General features: G+C 44.6%; 1 protein-coding gene across 1 annotated transcript; it reads right to left on the bottom strand.

Moving 5' to 3' along the window:
• Positions 1–6700: 6700 nt before the first annotated feature.
• Positions 6701–16214, bottom strand: DNAAF10 (dynein axonemal assembly factor 10). The gene is made up of 8 exons (XM_050893662.1): positions 16026–16214; positions 14768–14868; positions 13595–13725; positions 13032–13133; positions 10449–10564; positions 9955–10089; positions 8366–8463; positions 6701–7606 (listed from the first exon to the last, which is right to left on the bottom strand). Exons 1-8 carry the CDS (start codon positions 16212–16214, stop codon positions 7399–7401), a joined length of 1080 nt encoding a protein of 359 aa, XP_050749619.1. The 3' UTR covers positions 6701–7398.
• Positions 16215–16354: the final 140 nt, after the last annotated feature.

The following is a 16354-nucleotide window of genomic DNA, read 5'->3' as shown; positions in this document are numbered from 1 at the left end:
TTCTCATACACTCTGCAACAGCAGGATGTGGGAGGAAGGGAATGTGAATGTCAGGAAGGGAAAACACTGCCGGATATGAAGATGCCACAGGCCCGTGCCACTGCGCGCTTCTGCAAGGCAGCAGGAAGGGTCTGTCCCCCACATCTGCTGAACAGGCCACAACGTCCTGCCCAGTCGAGCTACGCCAGAAAGAAACACGAAGGAGAGATTCTGTCATCTCTGCAGGAAGATTGATGACTCAGAAAATGAAAGGTTTAGCATGGGATGCAACTGAACTGAACAGATTTCATTAGCTGCACCTACATTTTATTGTTATTTTTCATTGTTGCTGCAGCACTGCCTGGAAACCTGAGCCTCACAGTACTCCAAGCTGGAAATACTCATAAGAAGATTGTCTCTGTCTCAGAAATCTTATACAATAAGCAAAAGACAAAAGATGAAGACAGCAGGAGGAAAAAGGCTTTAGTACACAGAGGACATTGCTAGTGTTGGATTATTTCTGGCGGACAGATGCAGGACAGGCTGGAGCAACATCCCAGCATAACCAGAGCTAGAAACAGCTACAACTGCAGCAGAAGAGGTGCACAGTTCCATTATGATCAGTGACACAGGGAAGGGGGCAAGAGGATGCAGCTCCCTTAGCCCTCCCAGCAAATCCACAAATAAGAACGTAAGGCTTTGCACCACATGTAGTCATTCACATCTGTGCAAAGCGAGGATAAAGTAGCATTTCTGTGCTGATGGAAATGTTCACACAAAAAAGTCAGGTCCTCGATATTTTCTGAAACACAAATATTGCCAGCGGTGGGTGTTAACGTAAGCAGGCCCTGCCTGTAAGAGAAGGAACTGGAAGCAGCTGGGACTTGGAGACTTAACCAGTACTTTACTTGGAAGAAAGAGTAGTTTCAACTGCAAGACTGCAACAGTCAGTCTAACAGTGGGCAACTGATACAATGCAATCTGGTAAACAGGCTGAGCTACTATTTCTGAATCACTGCCACACAAAAAGGTCCCATCAGGTCTCGACTGCTGTGCAGTTCTGCGGGCCTTGCTGCCATTCTGCAACCCATGCGTCCTCTAGCTTCAGGGAATGTCTTAAATGTTTCATAACCTTCAGATCCCAAGCAACCTAGGAAAGCTTGCCTGTGCTTGTTTTATTGATGTTGCTGAAGGGCTTTTCATAGTGATGAAAAACAGCTTCACTACCATGCTTAAGAAGGTCACAGTGTCATGTTCTGATCAGGAAATACCCTGAGAGGCTGGCAACCTTGGGTGGCCTCTTGCACATTGACAAGAGAGGAAGAAGCCATTGGTCTGGGAAGGGAACCCCAGTCTGTGCATTCTGCACAGGCTGTTTTTACTGCTAAGCTCAATAGAGGAGGGACCTTACAGGTGCCTCCACATGGTTCTGCAGCTCAGCTCTCTCTGCCACACACAGGCTGCCCATTGGGAACAGCCCCTGCTCATGCTACAGTCCTGAATCACACCAGCAAATTATTGGGCCAGTTGCTAGTTGGCCCAGTTAACGAGCATAACACTGAAGAGTATTATAGGGAAGAGATATTCTGCTGTGATCCTCTTTGCTGCAGGGTCCTGCAAAACTTCTCTGCCTCTTCGCTGGCAATCGCCTTATTGGTAGCTGAGGAGGAGGAAGGCCAGAGCATGGGGCAGCTACTCACTGCCCTTGAGACCCTAGATACTTTTGCAGCCATCAGGCAACACTGACACACTTCAGGTGTCCTCTGTGGACAGTGCTGTGCAACTGCAAGGGCAGGCTGTGCGGCGAGAAGCAGGTCCTCCCAAAAAGGCCAGCAAGGAATGAAAACCTTTTACGGCCAAGGCTAGAATCGGCCACATCACCAAGTCACCAAATAGCTCTGGCCCAGTTCCACAGAAATCCCATCTGGTCTTTCCTCTGGGCTGAACCTGCGCTGCCACAGGCAGTCCCATAGCCATGCTTTACACTGCGTACAAAAGGATTCGGCTCTCAGCTCCTGCCTGAGCTACCAGCTGCCCTTGCCAAAGTACTGGGACTTGTGTTTGCTACTACAAAATATCTTGCATGCACAAAGGCTTTAAATACACTCTAGACATACAGACTGTGATCTGGAGATTCTTTGAGGAGCGGGCAGTGGTTCTGTTCAGAGTGCCTACTACTGAAAATACAGCAGTAACAGCACCAGGAGCAAGAAAATGCAGGCTTAAGAATTTGGGGGGGGGGGGGAAGTAGTAAATCAACGTGTTTTCTGGCAGAATGTCAATACCAACTTTACAGTTAGACAACTTTATTACAGCGATGAATATGCAGGCCACAAGTTAGTAGCTTCTTACTTATAAATCAGTCACAGCTTAGCCAAACAATCCCTATTTGCTATCAAATGTATTTGATGGCAATAATTTAGGGAAGATGAACTGAACTGTATTGGCAAGCTGTATCTGCTGTGTCTGAAGTTATCACTGGAGGACAGATGTCTTTTTTCCACGCAATTCCCAGTCTTCCTTCTGTGCACCAGTTCCATGATGTCCCTAACAGCATCAACGGTTGTGAACGGGCAAGGGCACGTGCGCTTCCAAATGTTAGTATATGCTGTGCACCTCACAGGTTTGCCATTTATTCCCTGCTTCAGCTCTGCCCTTCAGAGTTACTGTTGCTACCTTGGATGCCACAACCAGTAAGTAATTATAAACTAATACAGTTCACACATGAGCTGTTCTAACTTCATTGGGTAAATTCTCGAATGCTGGCACACTACTGAACTTTTTCCTCAGTCCTTTCTTCTGTCATGGCTCTTTTGTTGCTGATTCTAGTTTTGAATACCTTCTATATCACAGCTGAACTTTGGAAAAATCAGAGACAATAGGTGATGTTTCACCCACCTTGACAGCGCACTGTATTGTAGCTTCCCATACAGAGTTATAACTTGCCTTACTTTGCTTAAAATTCAATCCAAGTCATGGCTAAGCTGTAAATAATTCTTTTTTTTTTGTCATGAAAACTATAGACTGTAGGCCAAATATAGACTACCTGCACGGAAACCTTGGAGGGCTGTAATCGCCAAGGACCTGTACAAATGGCGAAAGTCAAAGTAACTATATTGACATGAAAGAAAAAACCCTGATTTGTAATAGCTGGGGATTTGGGCAACACTTGGTTAAAAAACCAACCAACCAAGCAACCAACCAGTGTAACACGTACCTATAGTCTGGCTGCAGTCATGCCCATAAACAGATTTTTCTCTTCCATGAGCATACAGGGATGGTTTGCACAGGAAACAAGCGATAGCTGCCAAGCAGATACACTTGTTAAATGTGGTCACTCGCAGTAGAGCCATCAAACTCGGTAGCACATTCTATTCCTTGGCCCTGGGTGAGGCCAGGGTTTTCCAGAGTGCTCCTTGGTGCTGCGTCAGAGAGGATTTGGCCCTCTGCATTTCGTCTCTGATGCATTATGATTTTATTTAGAACACACTTTAGTTCTTCAGCCTCCAGGCTGCAGAGGCAAGGTGCCAGTCTTCAGCAAGAGGGGGAAGGACTATAAATAGAGCAGGCTAGGCTGCCACAGGCAGCTTTTGGTCTGCTTAAGTTTCTTGTTTAGCCTGGGAGAAGCAGAAATCCAATCTGCTGAGGAGATACAGCATAGTACAGGCACTAGCAACAGCTCTTCTCTCCAGCCAGTAACTATCTTTCATTTTCTAGGTACACAGATACAGCCACTTACCTTTCCTGAACAAGGACAGCACTACCCTTCATCTGTGCTTCCCCCCAGCTCTCTTAGCTTTTTGCAAACTCCTGCCATGCAAACCATCATGTATTTTCGTGAGACCAGCTACTCACGAGGGAAATGCATTCCTTCATTTTCAAAACAACAAATAAAATTAATCCCAAAATTAAGTACCCAGAGGTAACACACATTTCATCTTTCTGAGGCCCATGGAGCTTTAAGAAGTGTTATTAGTTCTTGCTCTAATTTGTATCACCATCATGTAGGCTACTAGGAGCTCTCCCTGGAGTATAACGAAGGCACATTTTTGCTGCAGGCCAAGTACATAATAAAAATACAACTAAGAGCCCAGTCCTGCACTCAAGAGTTCTTTGTTTTCCTTCACAGGTACCTGTACTGAGAGCTTTTTCTTCCCTTACTCTCTGCTTGGCTCAGAGTTACTATTAAAGAGAGAAACCGTATTTCCACAAATTTCCGCTGTCTAGCATACCTTTCAGTGAGTATATTTTATTTACAACACAAAGCTAATGGAGGCCATCTCTGAACAGTGCATTTTAGACTCAAAGCACTTGAAACGATTCTTTGAACCCCACACCCCCAGCTTTTCAAAGCAAGCTGCAGCCAAGATTGCAGAGCAGTAGTTTCCCCTATTCCCTCCTGCTGGGATGCACCCTAAGAGAGATAACATTTAAAATAATTTCAGAATATGCTCTCAGCATTACGCTATGCACACAAGCAGATGGGATTACTTGTGTCGAAAAAAAAAATCATATACTAAATGTTACACTTGAAAGCAAACCATCAAGTCTTAAGGAAGACAGCTGGCTCTCATAAATCTTTGCCTTCCACCAAATATTTAGCCTACATCCCTTGTACATAGCTCCACAAGTGCTCTTTCATCTAACATGCTACACAACCTGCCATTTGCTTGCCAAGCCAAAGTGAAACCTGCATGTACACCTGCACCAGAGATGCACGGCATGTTTTTGACAGATGGACAGACCTCATTAGCCCTTGCTCGGGGATCTTGAAATTCTGGGCTCAGCCTTAGCAGCTTTGGTGCCGGCCCACAGCACTGGGAACCTACTTAACTAGGGCATCCCCATGGTTTTGGCCACGCTGGGGCACCCTCCCAGTGCTAAGCCACTGAGCAAGATGCCTCCTTCACAGGGGGACAGATTCCCACTGGTCAAACCTAAGGGTTGCTTTTCTGGAAGTAAGCTTTTGTTACAGTTTCAGATACCTCCCTGTTTGTTACTATTGGTTACTGTGCTTTCATCCCTGCTGGCCCTTCCTAAACCTGAGATACAAGAGAGTAAATTTGAAGGCAGGCTGAGAGTACGAGGATCAGTGACCTACTAAAACCATGGACTTCCACAGACACGTTGGGTTTATGGTCTATTGCAATTTTCCTGCTGGCCCCCCTCTGCTACACAGGCATTAATGATTCCTCCGTTCCACAAGGTTTAAGGTTTAATAGCCTGTGAGCCTTTTCTACCCACAGATGCCTGCTCTCTTTTTCCTCATATGGTTTAATCAATTAAGATACCCAGGAGCTAATAAGGACAATTTTATCTCACTTGTATTTAGCTGGAATCTTAGATGAGAGAAAAAGTCCAAGTCTCTCAGTCCAAAGCTTGTCACCTCGTGCTCTCTGAGACAGAGCTGACTGACAATACACAGGCAAATTTGCATCCCATTTCCCTTTTACATTTGTGATTTAGCTATCCCAATATCATTTGTTTGACACAAGCTGTTATTTGGAGGGGCAATGTTTCTAGATTTTGGGAAGCTGGTGAGACACTGTAATTTCTTATTATAAATAACTGTAACACAGTAGTAGCATAGAAGTATAGCAAGGTCCAGTTTGGATCCGCCAGCACATTCAGACCTTTTAGACCTGCCTCACCCTCTAGCACGTGACTTGCTGCAGTAGAGAACTCATCAGTCCCCAGCAAACTGAAGAGACAGATAGCTTTGGTAAAGGTTTCAGAGCTATTCCCCAGCAGCCTGAGGACATCGCATAGTGCCAGGTCTGCACGTTTGCCATCTCTCACTCCAGCCTTAGTGTCGCCTTTCTGCTACAGCTCCTCACCTCTCCTTTCAACCCAGTTTCCCCTTCTACTTTCAGTAGTCTCTGGCTTCCACGCTGCTTCCCCCATTTGCCACTTTCCCTACCTTAACCTTCAGTATTTGGCCATTTCCTCTTCCTCCTGCATCTTGCTTGGACACCAGTTGGTGGCAGGACCAGTACAGACATAAGGCCCTAGCACCTCTCTCTCCGCAGACCAGCCTCTAGTTTTCAGGAGCAGTCCCTGGAAGGTTAGCTTCATGTGACACAGGTGACCCACCTGAATTTGTCAGATACCAATTCCTCATTCCAAAGTCGGAGAAAACAGAGCTTCTTTGCAAATGGCCACACAGGGGCTTTTTTGTTGTTAACCTGGACAAAGCCGACAATTTCCCGTCACAATCTGGTTTCAGAAATAGTTAAATACTTTTACCTGACACTTGCATATGCACATACAAGTCAGCTGAAAGCTAACACCAGACAAAGGAAGTAACAAATGTAATCATTAGAGCTTACTGAAATTAAGAAAGCCCCCACCATACATCCACAAATAGAGGACAGTAACTAGATGTGCCTGCTAAAAAGAACTGACAGCAGCACACACTGGTAAAATCAGAAAAAAAACCACATTGGAGATAAGGGGAATAACAAGAGAAGTTCAGGTGAAACTACAGTAACAAAGCTACTCTGTCACATCGGGTTTTGAAGAAATACTGAATCCGTTAAAAAAAAAAAAGACAGTATTTTGGCTACCTTATAAAGTTTTTCATGATGGAGGTAAGTTTTAGTGACTTTTGCTGCAAAATGAGTTAAGTTTTATCTAAGTACTGCACACTGTTCTTGTAAACCTATACAAGTACATTCCTTCTCTAAATCTCTGGATGTTTGAATAATATACTTTGTTCATATTAACACAACACTCCATATAATTTTATTTGTAGAATACCAAGTTGCAAACAGATGTAAAAACAACAGAACATAAAAACTTGTTACGAAACCAAACTAAAATAATAAAACAGTGCATTTTGCTCAATAGTTTAATTTCCATATGGTCTTCAGTAAAAAGCTTACTCCATTAAACCTGACTATTTCAGCATTCATTATAGTTTCTATAGTGTACTAAAGAATCCTAACTCACTTTAACAAACGTTCTAATTAATATATCCAGTAACACAAAGAGTTTCTATGAGGGAGTATGTAGTAGTTTCCATTGCATGAATGCATATGGACAAAACTATATAAAAAAGCCAAACCATTTAACAAGTGTGAACAGATTTGCACTGTGATTAAACTGAACACAAACAATTTAAAGTGATTTCTAAAATTACAGGTTGCACTAACACAAAGGCACATTTTATTTTAAATGTAAATTCACATTTCTAGAAGGTAAAAGTTTTGTGCCCCGGCAACTTCAAGTCGTTGCGGCACAATCAGTCAAACAACTCTAACTGCACGTATCTGAACTTTCAATAGAAAGATCTGGTTTCTATTTCTTTAATCCAGTTTTAATAAGGGAGAAATTAAATTAGAAACAGGAGGGCTCTCCCTCTCATATTTACAGACTGCAAACTATACTGCTTTCTCATCAGAAATTCTGGTTTTCCTGTCAAACTTTGTTAAGCTTTGTAACTATCAGCACCCTCACAGTTTGGTCAAAGGCACCACAAACACACAGTCCCTTTTTGTCAGGGCTCCAGTCTAGGCTAGAAATCGGCTGCGTTGACAGAGTCACATTCTGCAAGAGACTGACAGAACCTGCCACCCCCATCTCAGCTCCTTCAGAATCCTTCTTCGAGCGCTGAGGTGGGTACTCACTGGCGATAAGAAAAGTAAAACAAAAACATGCGCTTAGAATTTACTGATACAAACACATCATTATCCTCTTTACTTTCAAAAGGAGGGTTTCCTCTGTTCTATAGATAAGGCAAATAAATCTCTTAAAAATAATGAATAATCATATCCAGCTATATCCACACTGCACACTTAGTAAATATTTCATGAAAGAAAAAAATGAGGCAGGAAGTTTTGAATCCTGACACTTCTCTCCTATAGCCCTTCATTTTTTAACTGTTTGGCTTTTGCCACAGGCAAGAAAATTTCATCTCAGCTATCCCCCTGAAACTTAATGCACCTACTTCACTGCATTTAGGATGATTAAATTATTTTGCCATGTAATGTAAGAAGATGTAAACATAAGAATCATTAAAAAGTCCAGGCTTTCAATATTCTTCTCAGACATAACTGCTACCATATGAGAATTTTAAGAAATCCATTTTCTTTCATTTATCACCTCATTAACCAAGGATATAATTAGATCTTGATTATGTTAAGAAAACTGACAAGGGCAAAATTCACCTGTGCTGTTGTCACATTCTTTTAGGGATTAATTCAAGATTCCAGATCAAGTACTGACACTGAAGTCACCCTTTCTACTGCATTTGTAAGCAATAATTTTAACTAGATATTCTGAGGTTGGAAGCCCCACTCATCATTTTCAGGAAGATTCTTTCTTAAAACATGAAATGGTTGGTTTCTTATTCCCCCCTGTTGCAGGCTGGAGAGTGATCACTTACTATTTCCAGAGATGAAGACTCCCAGCTCCTCCACTCGTCATAAATATATCTCTGTTCTGTGGCAGGTGCCGAACCTGCCATATGGTAGATTTTTGCGCCTAATAAAAAAAATCAGCATTGTATAGAAGTCAGTTACAGATGAGCATCACAAGAAAGGATGCAGAATCTTAAAACGGCAATCACTTGTATGAAGAGAACCCAGTCTTCTCATGGTAGATATTGGAACGTCCGTTCTGAGCTACCTTCCCTTCCTCCGGCCTTGCGACCTGCTGCCACAGGAGCGGCCAGTTCCCACACAGGAGAAGCCAAGTCAGGCCTCCAGCACACCCTGTTCTTCCGCAGGGATAAGGCAGCAGCCCTACCAAGGCTGCCGCTCACTAGTACTTCAGCTTCTTTGGGACTGGCCGTGTGAGCAAGGTTAAAAAGAGGTAAAGTGGCTGCATAAGCACGTCTTCTGGAACTGCTCTAGAACTACAGGATTCCCAGGCTTTTAGGTGACACAGTCACCACAAGGTTAATTTCACTGTCTGACATCTCTTAACATCATTACTGGAAGGCAATATACTACAAACACTGTGCAAACACAACAAACAATCTACAATTCAAACTTAAATCTCAGCCAGGGCACAGCAAGATCACATAGCAACAGAAATCACTTAGGGAAAAACCCCAACACACGTACTCTGACTTAATGCATATCTGTCTGCAAATGTCCAAAAGGAAAAGCTTAAATGCAGAGAATGGAAGATAAGAAATTCCATTTTCACATTTTCATTATTACAAACACTAATTCAGTAAATACTTTTGTGTTATCTAATCAAAGTACTTCCAACATCTTATCTGCTTTGAATGGTGGTATGGAAAATGTTGAAACTCAGCTTTTTCTCATTTAGGCAGTCCTGGAGAACTTCACCACAAAAGTTCCTTTTCTCTAATTATCATCAGATTTTGTGCAGTAAAAAAAAAAAAAAATACTGTTTTATAAAGAACTTAAACTAATCAATGCAGTGGCCACAGATGGAAGAAAAAAAGGTTGTAAGAGTTCTCCATATTTAACAGCCTCCAGGCCACTAAGTCTCTCCTATATATCCTTTCACTCACTCTCAATATCCCAATCCAAAAACGTTTGGTTCTGAAAAAAAAATAATGATTTCTGTGTCTCATATGAAGTCTGGTGACTGCAGGATGAAAAGTGTTTGCAGAGGGCTTACTGTGTTTGGGGATATATTTAAGATTCGAATCTGCGTGCTCATCACAATTTAATACGGCCTCCAATAAACATGACTCCCAGACTAGGGGCACAGCTGAGCGCACAGAGGTGCAACTGCAACAGAACCCAAAGACCAGAGAAGCCCAAACATCAGGTTATAAAAGGGAGGAAACCTGGGTGAGTGCTGGCGGCTGGATGCACAGGGGCCCTTTCACTGCTTGCGCCTGGGGCCACGCCAGCCACGCTACCGCACAGCTCGTGCCCCAGTAACCTGGGCATCTGTTATCTATCAAAGACAATAGTTTTAGACCTGTAGTACTTCGACAGCCTAGATTCAAAAAGTTTGTCTCTTCATAAGAAATTCTCTGTCTCCCCATACCTTCTCTGAAACAGAAGCAAAACCTTTGGTTGGATGCTGAGTTCTCATATCGAAAACATGAAATTTTCCCTCAAGCGATGTGGCCACTAGCTTGTTCATATTTACATCTTTTCTGTCAAACTCCACACTGCAAACCTGGAAATATAAAAAAAAAAAAAAAAAAATACATTCAGCCTTGAAATTTAGCCACTGCTAAAAAAAATGGGGGGGTTGTGATTTGTAAATATATAGTAATCATTGGTTATTTTTACAATGACAACATCACCAATTTGGAAATAACAAAATCATCTGAAAACATGAATCCACTGAAAAATACCCCATGCTATCCAGAATTTGAGGGGTACAATTTGCTGAACTTAAAAAAAAAAAAATTATTCCTTGGTACAATCTCAGCAGAAAGGTCTTCTGGGTAAATTTCAGGTAGACACGAGTCCTTTCAATTTTTCCATTCATCATAGCAGCTGAAATGAAAAATACTTTTATGGTTTCCTTACCCCATTCTTAATGTTGGTCTCCCATCGTAGCGACATGGTTTTTAAATCAAACAATTTAATGTCCCCATTGTCGTATCCAGCACATACAACACGTTCCTCTTGATTGTAAGCATTGCCTGGACAGAGAGAAAGAATTAATCAGAATACAGAAACCCTCTTTAGTCCGTAAATTTCAGACCTCCTAAGCCTACAATTTCAACTTACATTTATGTCAAAAAAATGTTACTATTGGGATATTAAGATTTAATGAACAGTCTGGTTTTCAAACCTGAAAGGTATAGAAAATACAGCTTCAAAACTGGCAGTCTGTTTCTTTTAAAAATACGAACAAAATTCTTACTCCCCCTGCCAAGAACTGCCTAAACCACACAGACTAAGTACTGCACACTGTTCTTGTAAACCTATACAAATACGTTCCTTCTCGAAATCTTCATCTCCTATAAACCACGCTCCCCAGACAGCACCACGGCACCAGAGCGGAACGCGGTTCAGCAGTTGCTTAACCAGCCTCTCAAGGATGAAATGTTAGTGGGAGAAGAAGACTTTTCTGCAGACACAGACTCGTAGGGCAGCCCTGGGTGTTACCATGGCCATCACCAGACAGATGCAGAAGCCTGCCTCCAAAAACTCTCAGCTGACAGGATCAAGGAAGCACATCAGTGTCTGAAAGAAGTTCGCCCAGGGCATGTAGTTCAAGATGAACCTGGCCTTGGCTCAAGCTTCAGTAACCCAAAAAGAAAATTGAAGAAAATACAAGGCCACTTTTTTCCCCGTTCGTCAAAGCAGAAGACAAAGATATCAATAGCAATGAGCATTATAGTTGCACCTTCTTGCCAGGAAATGTCATCTCCTTACTATCAATTTTGTTATTATAATCCATTCACTTATTAGCAGTTTGTAAAACTTACTCCCTGACTCTGGAGGCAAAAATGGAGCTAATCCAGAAATACCAGCTTGAGTAGAACACAAGCAGCTTGTTCTCTCCAAAAGAAAAATGCAGAGCACACATCAAGCATCGCGGTTGTCTTTAATTAGCTCTTAGCTTCAAGGATCTTCTCTTAAATTAATGCCTTAATGCTTGATAGTTGGAACTACACTACAACAGCGATTGGTTCCCTGTGCACTGCAACATTTACACTCCTTCAGGACAGCGCAGCTGGATATACTGTTTCGACATTCCTAGGCATAGAAATAAAGTTTGCACAGTGTATTGGGTTTGCGTGGCAAGGTTTTGGTAGCAGGGGGGCTACAGGGGTGGCTTCTGTGAGAAGATGCCAGAAGCTTCCCCTATGTCCAATAGAGCCAGTGCCAGCTGGCTCCAAGATGGACCCACCGCTGGCCAAGGCCAAGCCCATCAACAACGGTGGTAGCGCCTCTGCGATAACATATTTAAGAAGGGGAAAAAGTTACTGTGCAGCAGCAATTGCAGCCAGAGAGAGGAGTGAGAATACATGAGAGAAACAACTCTGCAGACACCAAGGTCAGTGAAAAAGGAGGGGGAGGAGGTGCTCCAGGTGCCGGAGCAGAGATTCCCCTGCAGCCCGTGGTGAAGACCATGGTGAGGCAGGCTGTCCCCCTGCAGCCCATGGAGGTCCACGGTGGAACAGACATCCACCTGCAGCCTGTGGAGGACCCCACGCCGGAGCAGGTGGATGCCCGAAGGAGGCTGTGGCCCCATGGGAAGCCCACGCTGGAGCAGGCTCCTGGCAGGACCTGTGAACCCGTGGAGAGAGGAGCAGGTTTGCTGGCAGGACTTGTGACCCCGCGGGGGACCCACGCTGGAGCAGTCTGTTCCTGAAGGACTGCACCCCGTGGAAGGGACCCATGCTGGAGCAGTTCGTGAAGAACTGTAGCCCCGTGGGAAGGACTCACGTTGGAGACGTTCGTGGAGGACTGTCTCCCGTGGGAGGGACCCCACGCTGGAGCAGGGGAAGAGTGTGAGGAGTCCTCCCCTGAGGAGGAAGGAGCAGCAGAAAGACATGTGGATGAACTGACGGCAACCCCCATTCCCTGTCCCCCTGCGCCGCTGTGGGGGGGGAGGTAGAGAAAATTGGGAGTAAAGTTAAGCCCAGGAAGAAGGGAGTGGTGGGGGAAGGCGTTTTTAAGATTTGGTTTTATTTCTCATTATCCTGCTCTGATTTGACCAGTAATAAATTAATTTTTTTCCCCAAGTTGAGTCTGTTTCGCCTGTGGTGGTAATTGGTGAGTGATCTCCCTGTCCTTATCTCGACCCACAAGCCTTTTGTTACATTTTCTCTCCTCTGTCCAGCTTAGGAGGGGGAGCGATAGAGCGGCTTTGGTGGGCACCTGGCATCCAGCCAGGGTCAACCCACCACACACAGCTTATCTGTGAAATGATTGACCAAAGGTGGTAAGAGAATGAGTCCAAAACCCAACTACCACAAAATTGGCTTCCTTTGAAAAACACATTAAAACCATACAGATTTGACAATGTTGAAAAGCAAAACCTGCTACTGATTGGTCCATACAAAAGAAACTATTCCATAACATCCTGAAGTACGTTGATAATTGTCAAAGCACAGTCATATTAAAGGGAGGAACGATTATGATCTGATAGATTACCAAATGCTACTGTCCAGCAGTCTCTTTTGCTCTCCCCCTGTACAGGTTCCATATTAGCGACAGGAGTATCTTTCTGTCTCGGGTCCCACACCTTCACAGTTCCTGTGAAAGAAGGACAATGGATTTTGTATTATGGATACGCTGTCACGTTGCGTTCATCTTCCCAGGGAAGGCCTTTGCTTTTCAGCCTGATCATTCAAAACACAGGAGCACTTCTTTCAATTCCAGAAAGCCAGACTACATTTAGCGGATAGAAAAAAATAAAACAGAAACAAAGCGAAAGTATTTGTTAAGGATATATTTTCTCTAGCTGATATTTTCCATTCATTCTGTTTTGTATTCCTTCTGTCCCACGCTTGGTGACAACAGCATCTTTTGCTTATCTGCAGCTTCTAAAAGAATTAGAGAAAACTTGTCCCAAGCAAGATTCAAAAGACAGCATATGAAGAACTAGTTGCAACAGATTTGTAACTAGTTCAGATGGCAGACTGCACCCTGCCATCAAAGCTTGCAGACTACTTTCTCAGAATAACTGAAAAGACTTTCAGAGTTCACTAACTCACCATCTCGACTGCCAGTCACAATTTCTGGTGCACCTTCCCCAATTCCTAAGCCACCTACACCATCTATACTGTTTATGATTTCCTTATGACCTTTCACAGAATACACTGGTATTTCAGGAGCTTCTAAATTCCTAGGCAAGAAAGAAAAGAACAGATAATATGGCATTTTCCTTGACACTCAGGATTCATATAAAAATGAGAGGAAACTTGAGCACAAATTATATACGCTCAGATTAACAGTGGGAACAAAATATGGATATCACCATTAAGAACCACGAGTCTTTGTTCGATTCCTTCTTTGGCTACTGCTTTAGACTGGTCTGAAAGTTTTTGCTCAGTTCTGGACTTCCCTGTTTGTAAAGGCAGTTGTGGGATTCACCACAGCAACCCTTAAGAACCAGCTTTTATGTTGGGCTCAAAATGAATCACGCTACAGGTCAAAATACTCCAATTAGCTTTACTTTCAGTGAGTATATAAAATGACCTTATTCAGCGAACCCCACCTAGCTCTGACTACCGCTCTTCAAATGGAAGTTGCATCCAACTGTGGGTTTCACGGTTCTTCCCCCTGATTCTCATCCTTCGAGAATCCTTCAGAATTTTATTTTAAATTTCAACTAATGACTAATCCATGTCATTCTTGCTATTCCAACAAAACAGATCCAATAGTTCCCTGGCAAGGGAAATAATAATAATAATAATAAACAACCCCTTTTTGACCCTATAACTTTATTTGATAATCAATTTACCTACACAAATTAATTATACAAATCATTCAGGGACCTGAAAAAACATTTGAAACTTCAAGATTAAAAATATGTATTTAATCTAGATATCAAATTTAGGTTGAACACAGTCTCTTATTTGTACTCATGCATCCATTCAAAAGCCTCTTTTCAGAAGAGGACCTAGCAGAACTTCAACAGGTTTTTGTAGCTGCACACAGAAGATGCAAGTGAAACAGCACTGAATTAAACCACGGCGCAGAATTCGTGTTGTTTTTACAAAACAGGCATGGTTCAAATACAGTAGGCAGCGAAGCTTACGATTGGGTCCCAATCATACACAGCACAGAGAGCATCTTATACAAAAGCCAGCCACATACAGAAACATCAGTTCAACAGACACGTAGAACATCAAATGAAAAAGCTTCGAGAGAACATGCGTGCTTACCATATGTTAAGGTTTCCACCAAAATCTCCTGTAGCTAAGTATCTTTGCTGCAGAGATGTAGCACCAAAAGTTCCACATTTTATAGGTTTAGCCTTTTCGATCTTTTAAAAAAAGGATACATTCAGTGTCAGCACACGGAAAAAAGCAACACGACCGCAGACTGCGGCAGCAGTTTCTTGAGAGTCCACGGGTGGCAGGTTTCAGTGAAATGTACATAGGATATTCGGTGTAACATACAATTAAAATGCTATCAAAGGCAAATTACACTTTGTATTTATTTCTTTGTGCACAGAAAAGCAGAGACTTCAGTTTAATGGTCTTAAACCTCTCACCTCAGCTTGCTAATGATACTCAGAGGCTGCTGTCTCTACTGATTTACAAATACAACGCAGAGGCAATCCCAGCTCTTCCCAGAGCCCTGCTGATACACCGGGAAAGGGAGAATTAAGCCATTCTTTCAGTTAATCTGTAGCAGTATTGTGTCTGCACACTCAGTGCCTTCTCCCTACAGAACGACACTAACTGAGAAAGTCTGCTTGTGGCCTTGTGGGTCTTTATGCACCTGAGCCACTGTTACCCCTGAAAATTAGCAAATTCTTAAAGGTCAGTTTGAGTTAAAAAAAAAAACAAACACAAAACCAAAACCCAAACACAACCGGAGCCCAGAGCCTCCGGCTTTCCCTGTAACACAAACCATGACAACAAACCAACGAGCGCATGCCAGACTAGCGCGAGTAAAGGGAGCGACACAAGTTACGGGATCAGCAAATTTAACAGGCAAACAGGCCCAATGTCGTGGGTTTCTTTTAATTTTTTCCCGCTGGCTCTGGGCAAGCGCCTGGGCCTCCCTCCCCGAGCGGGATCAGGGCCGGCGCTGCCTCGGGCTGCGGCCCCGGGGCAAGGCCTAGCGGGCCCCGCGGAGGGGATCTGTACGCTTTGGCCGAGGCACCCCTCGCCGCCCCGGGGCTCCCCGCGTCGCCACAGCACGCACCCCCCCACACCACACACACACACACACCCACCACACCCCCCTGCTCCCCCCACCCACACCCCAGACACCCCCCACCACCACCACACACACACCCCCACCACACACACACCCCACACACCCCACACCCCCACCCCCCCCCCCACACACACCCCCCCACCCCCCCACACCCCACACACACCCCACACCCACCACACCCACCACACCCCCCACCACACACCCACACACACACACACCCCCACCCCACACCCCCCCCGCCCCGGCGCTCACCTCCCGCAGCAGCGCCAGGCGGCCGCCCCGCAGCTCGTAGAGCTGGAGGAGGCCGGTGCCGCGCGCGGCGCTGCCCAGGCAGAGGAGGCGCGCGCTGCGGGGCACCCACTTGCAGTCGAAGAGGGTGTAGTTCAGCGCCTGCTGCACGTGCGCCACCAGCTGCGGCCGCTCCAGCCCCGCCGACGACATCCCGCCGCCGCCGCCGCCGCCGCCCGCCGCCGCCCCGCCGCCGCCCGCCGCCCTCCGACGGGCTGCCCGCCCCGCCGCCTGACGCCCGCGCTCCGGCACCGCCGCGGGCGCCGCAGGAAGCGGGCGGCCGGCCGGGGCGG

This window comes from Gymnogyps californianus, chromosome 3, assembly GCF_018139145.2.
Source record: "Gymnogyps californianus isolate 813 chromosome 3, ASM1813914v2, whole genome shotgun sequence".
Classification (NCBI taxonomy): Eukaryota; Metazoa; Chordata; class Aves; order Accipitriformes; family Cathartidae; genus Gymnogyps; species Gymnogyps californianus.
This window is presented reverse-complemented; position numbering and strand designations above follow the sequence as displayed.

Coding starts and splice junctions, on each gene's coding strand:
- DNAAF10 (XM_050893662.1), bottom strand. CDS start 16,214: ATGTCGTCGGCGGGGCTGGAGCGGCCGCAGCTGGTGGCGCACGTGCAG. Junction 10,090..10,448: donor AGACCAACATTAAGAATGGG/GTAAGGAAACCA, acceptor TTATATTTCCAG/GTTTGCAGTGTGGAGTTTGA. Junction 8,464..9,954: donor TTGCTTCTGTTTCAGAGAAG/GTATGGGGAGAC, acceptor TTTTTTTATTAG/GCGCAAAAATCTACCATATG.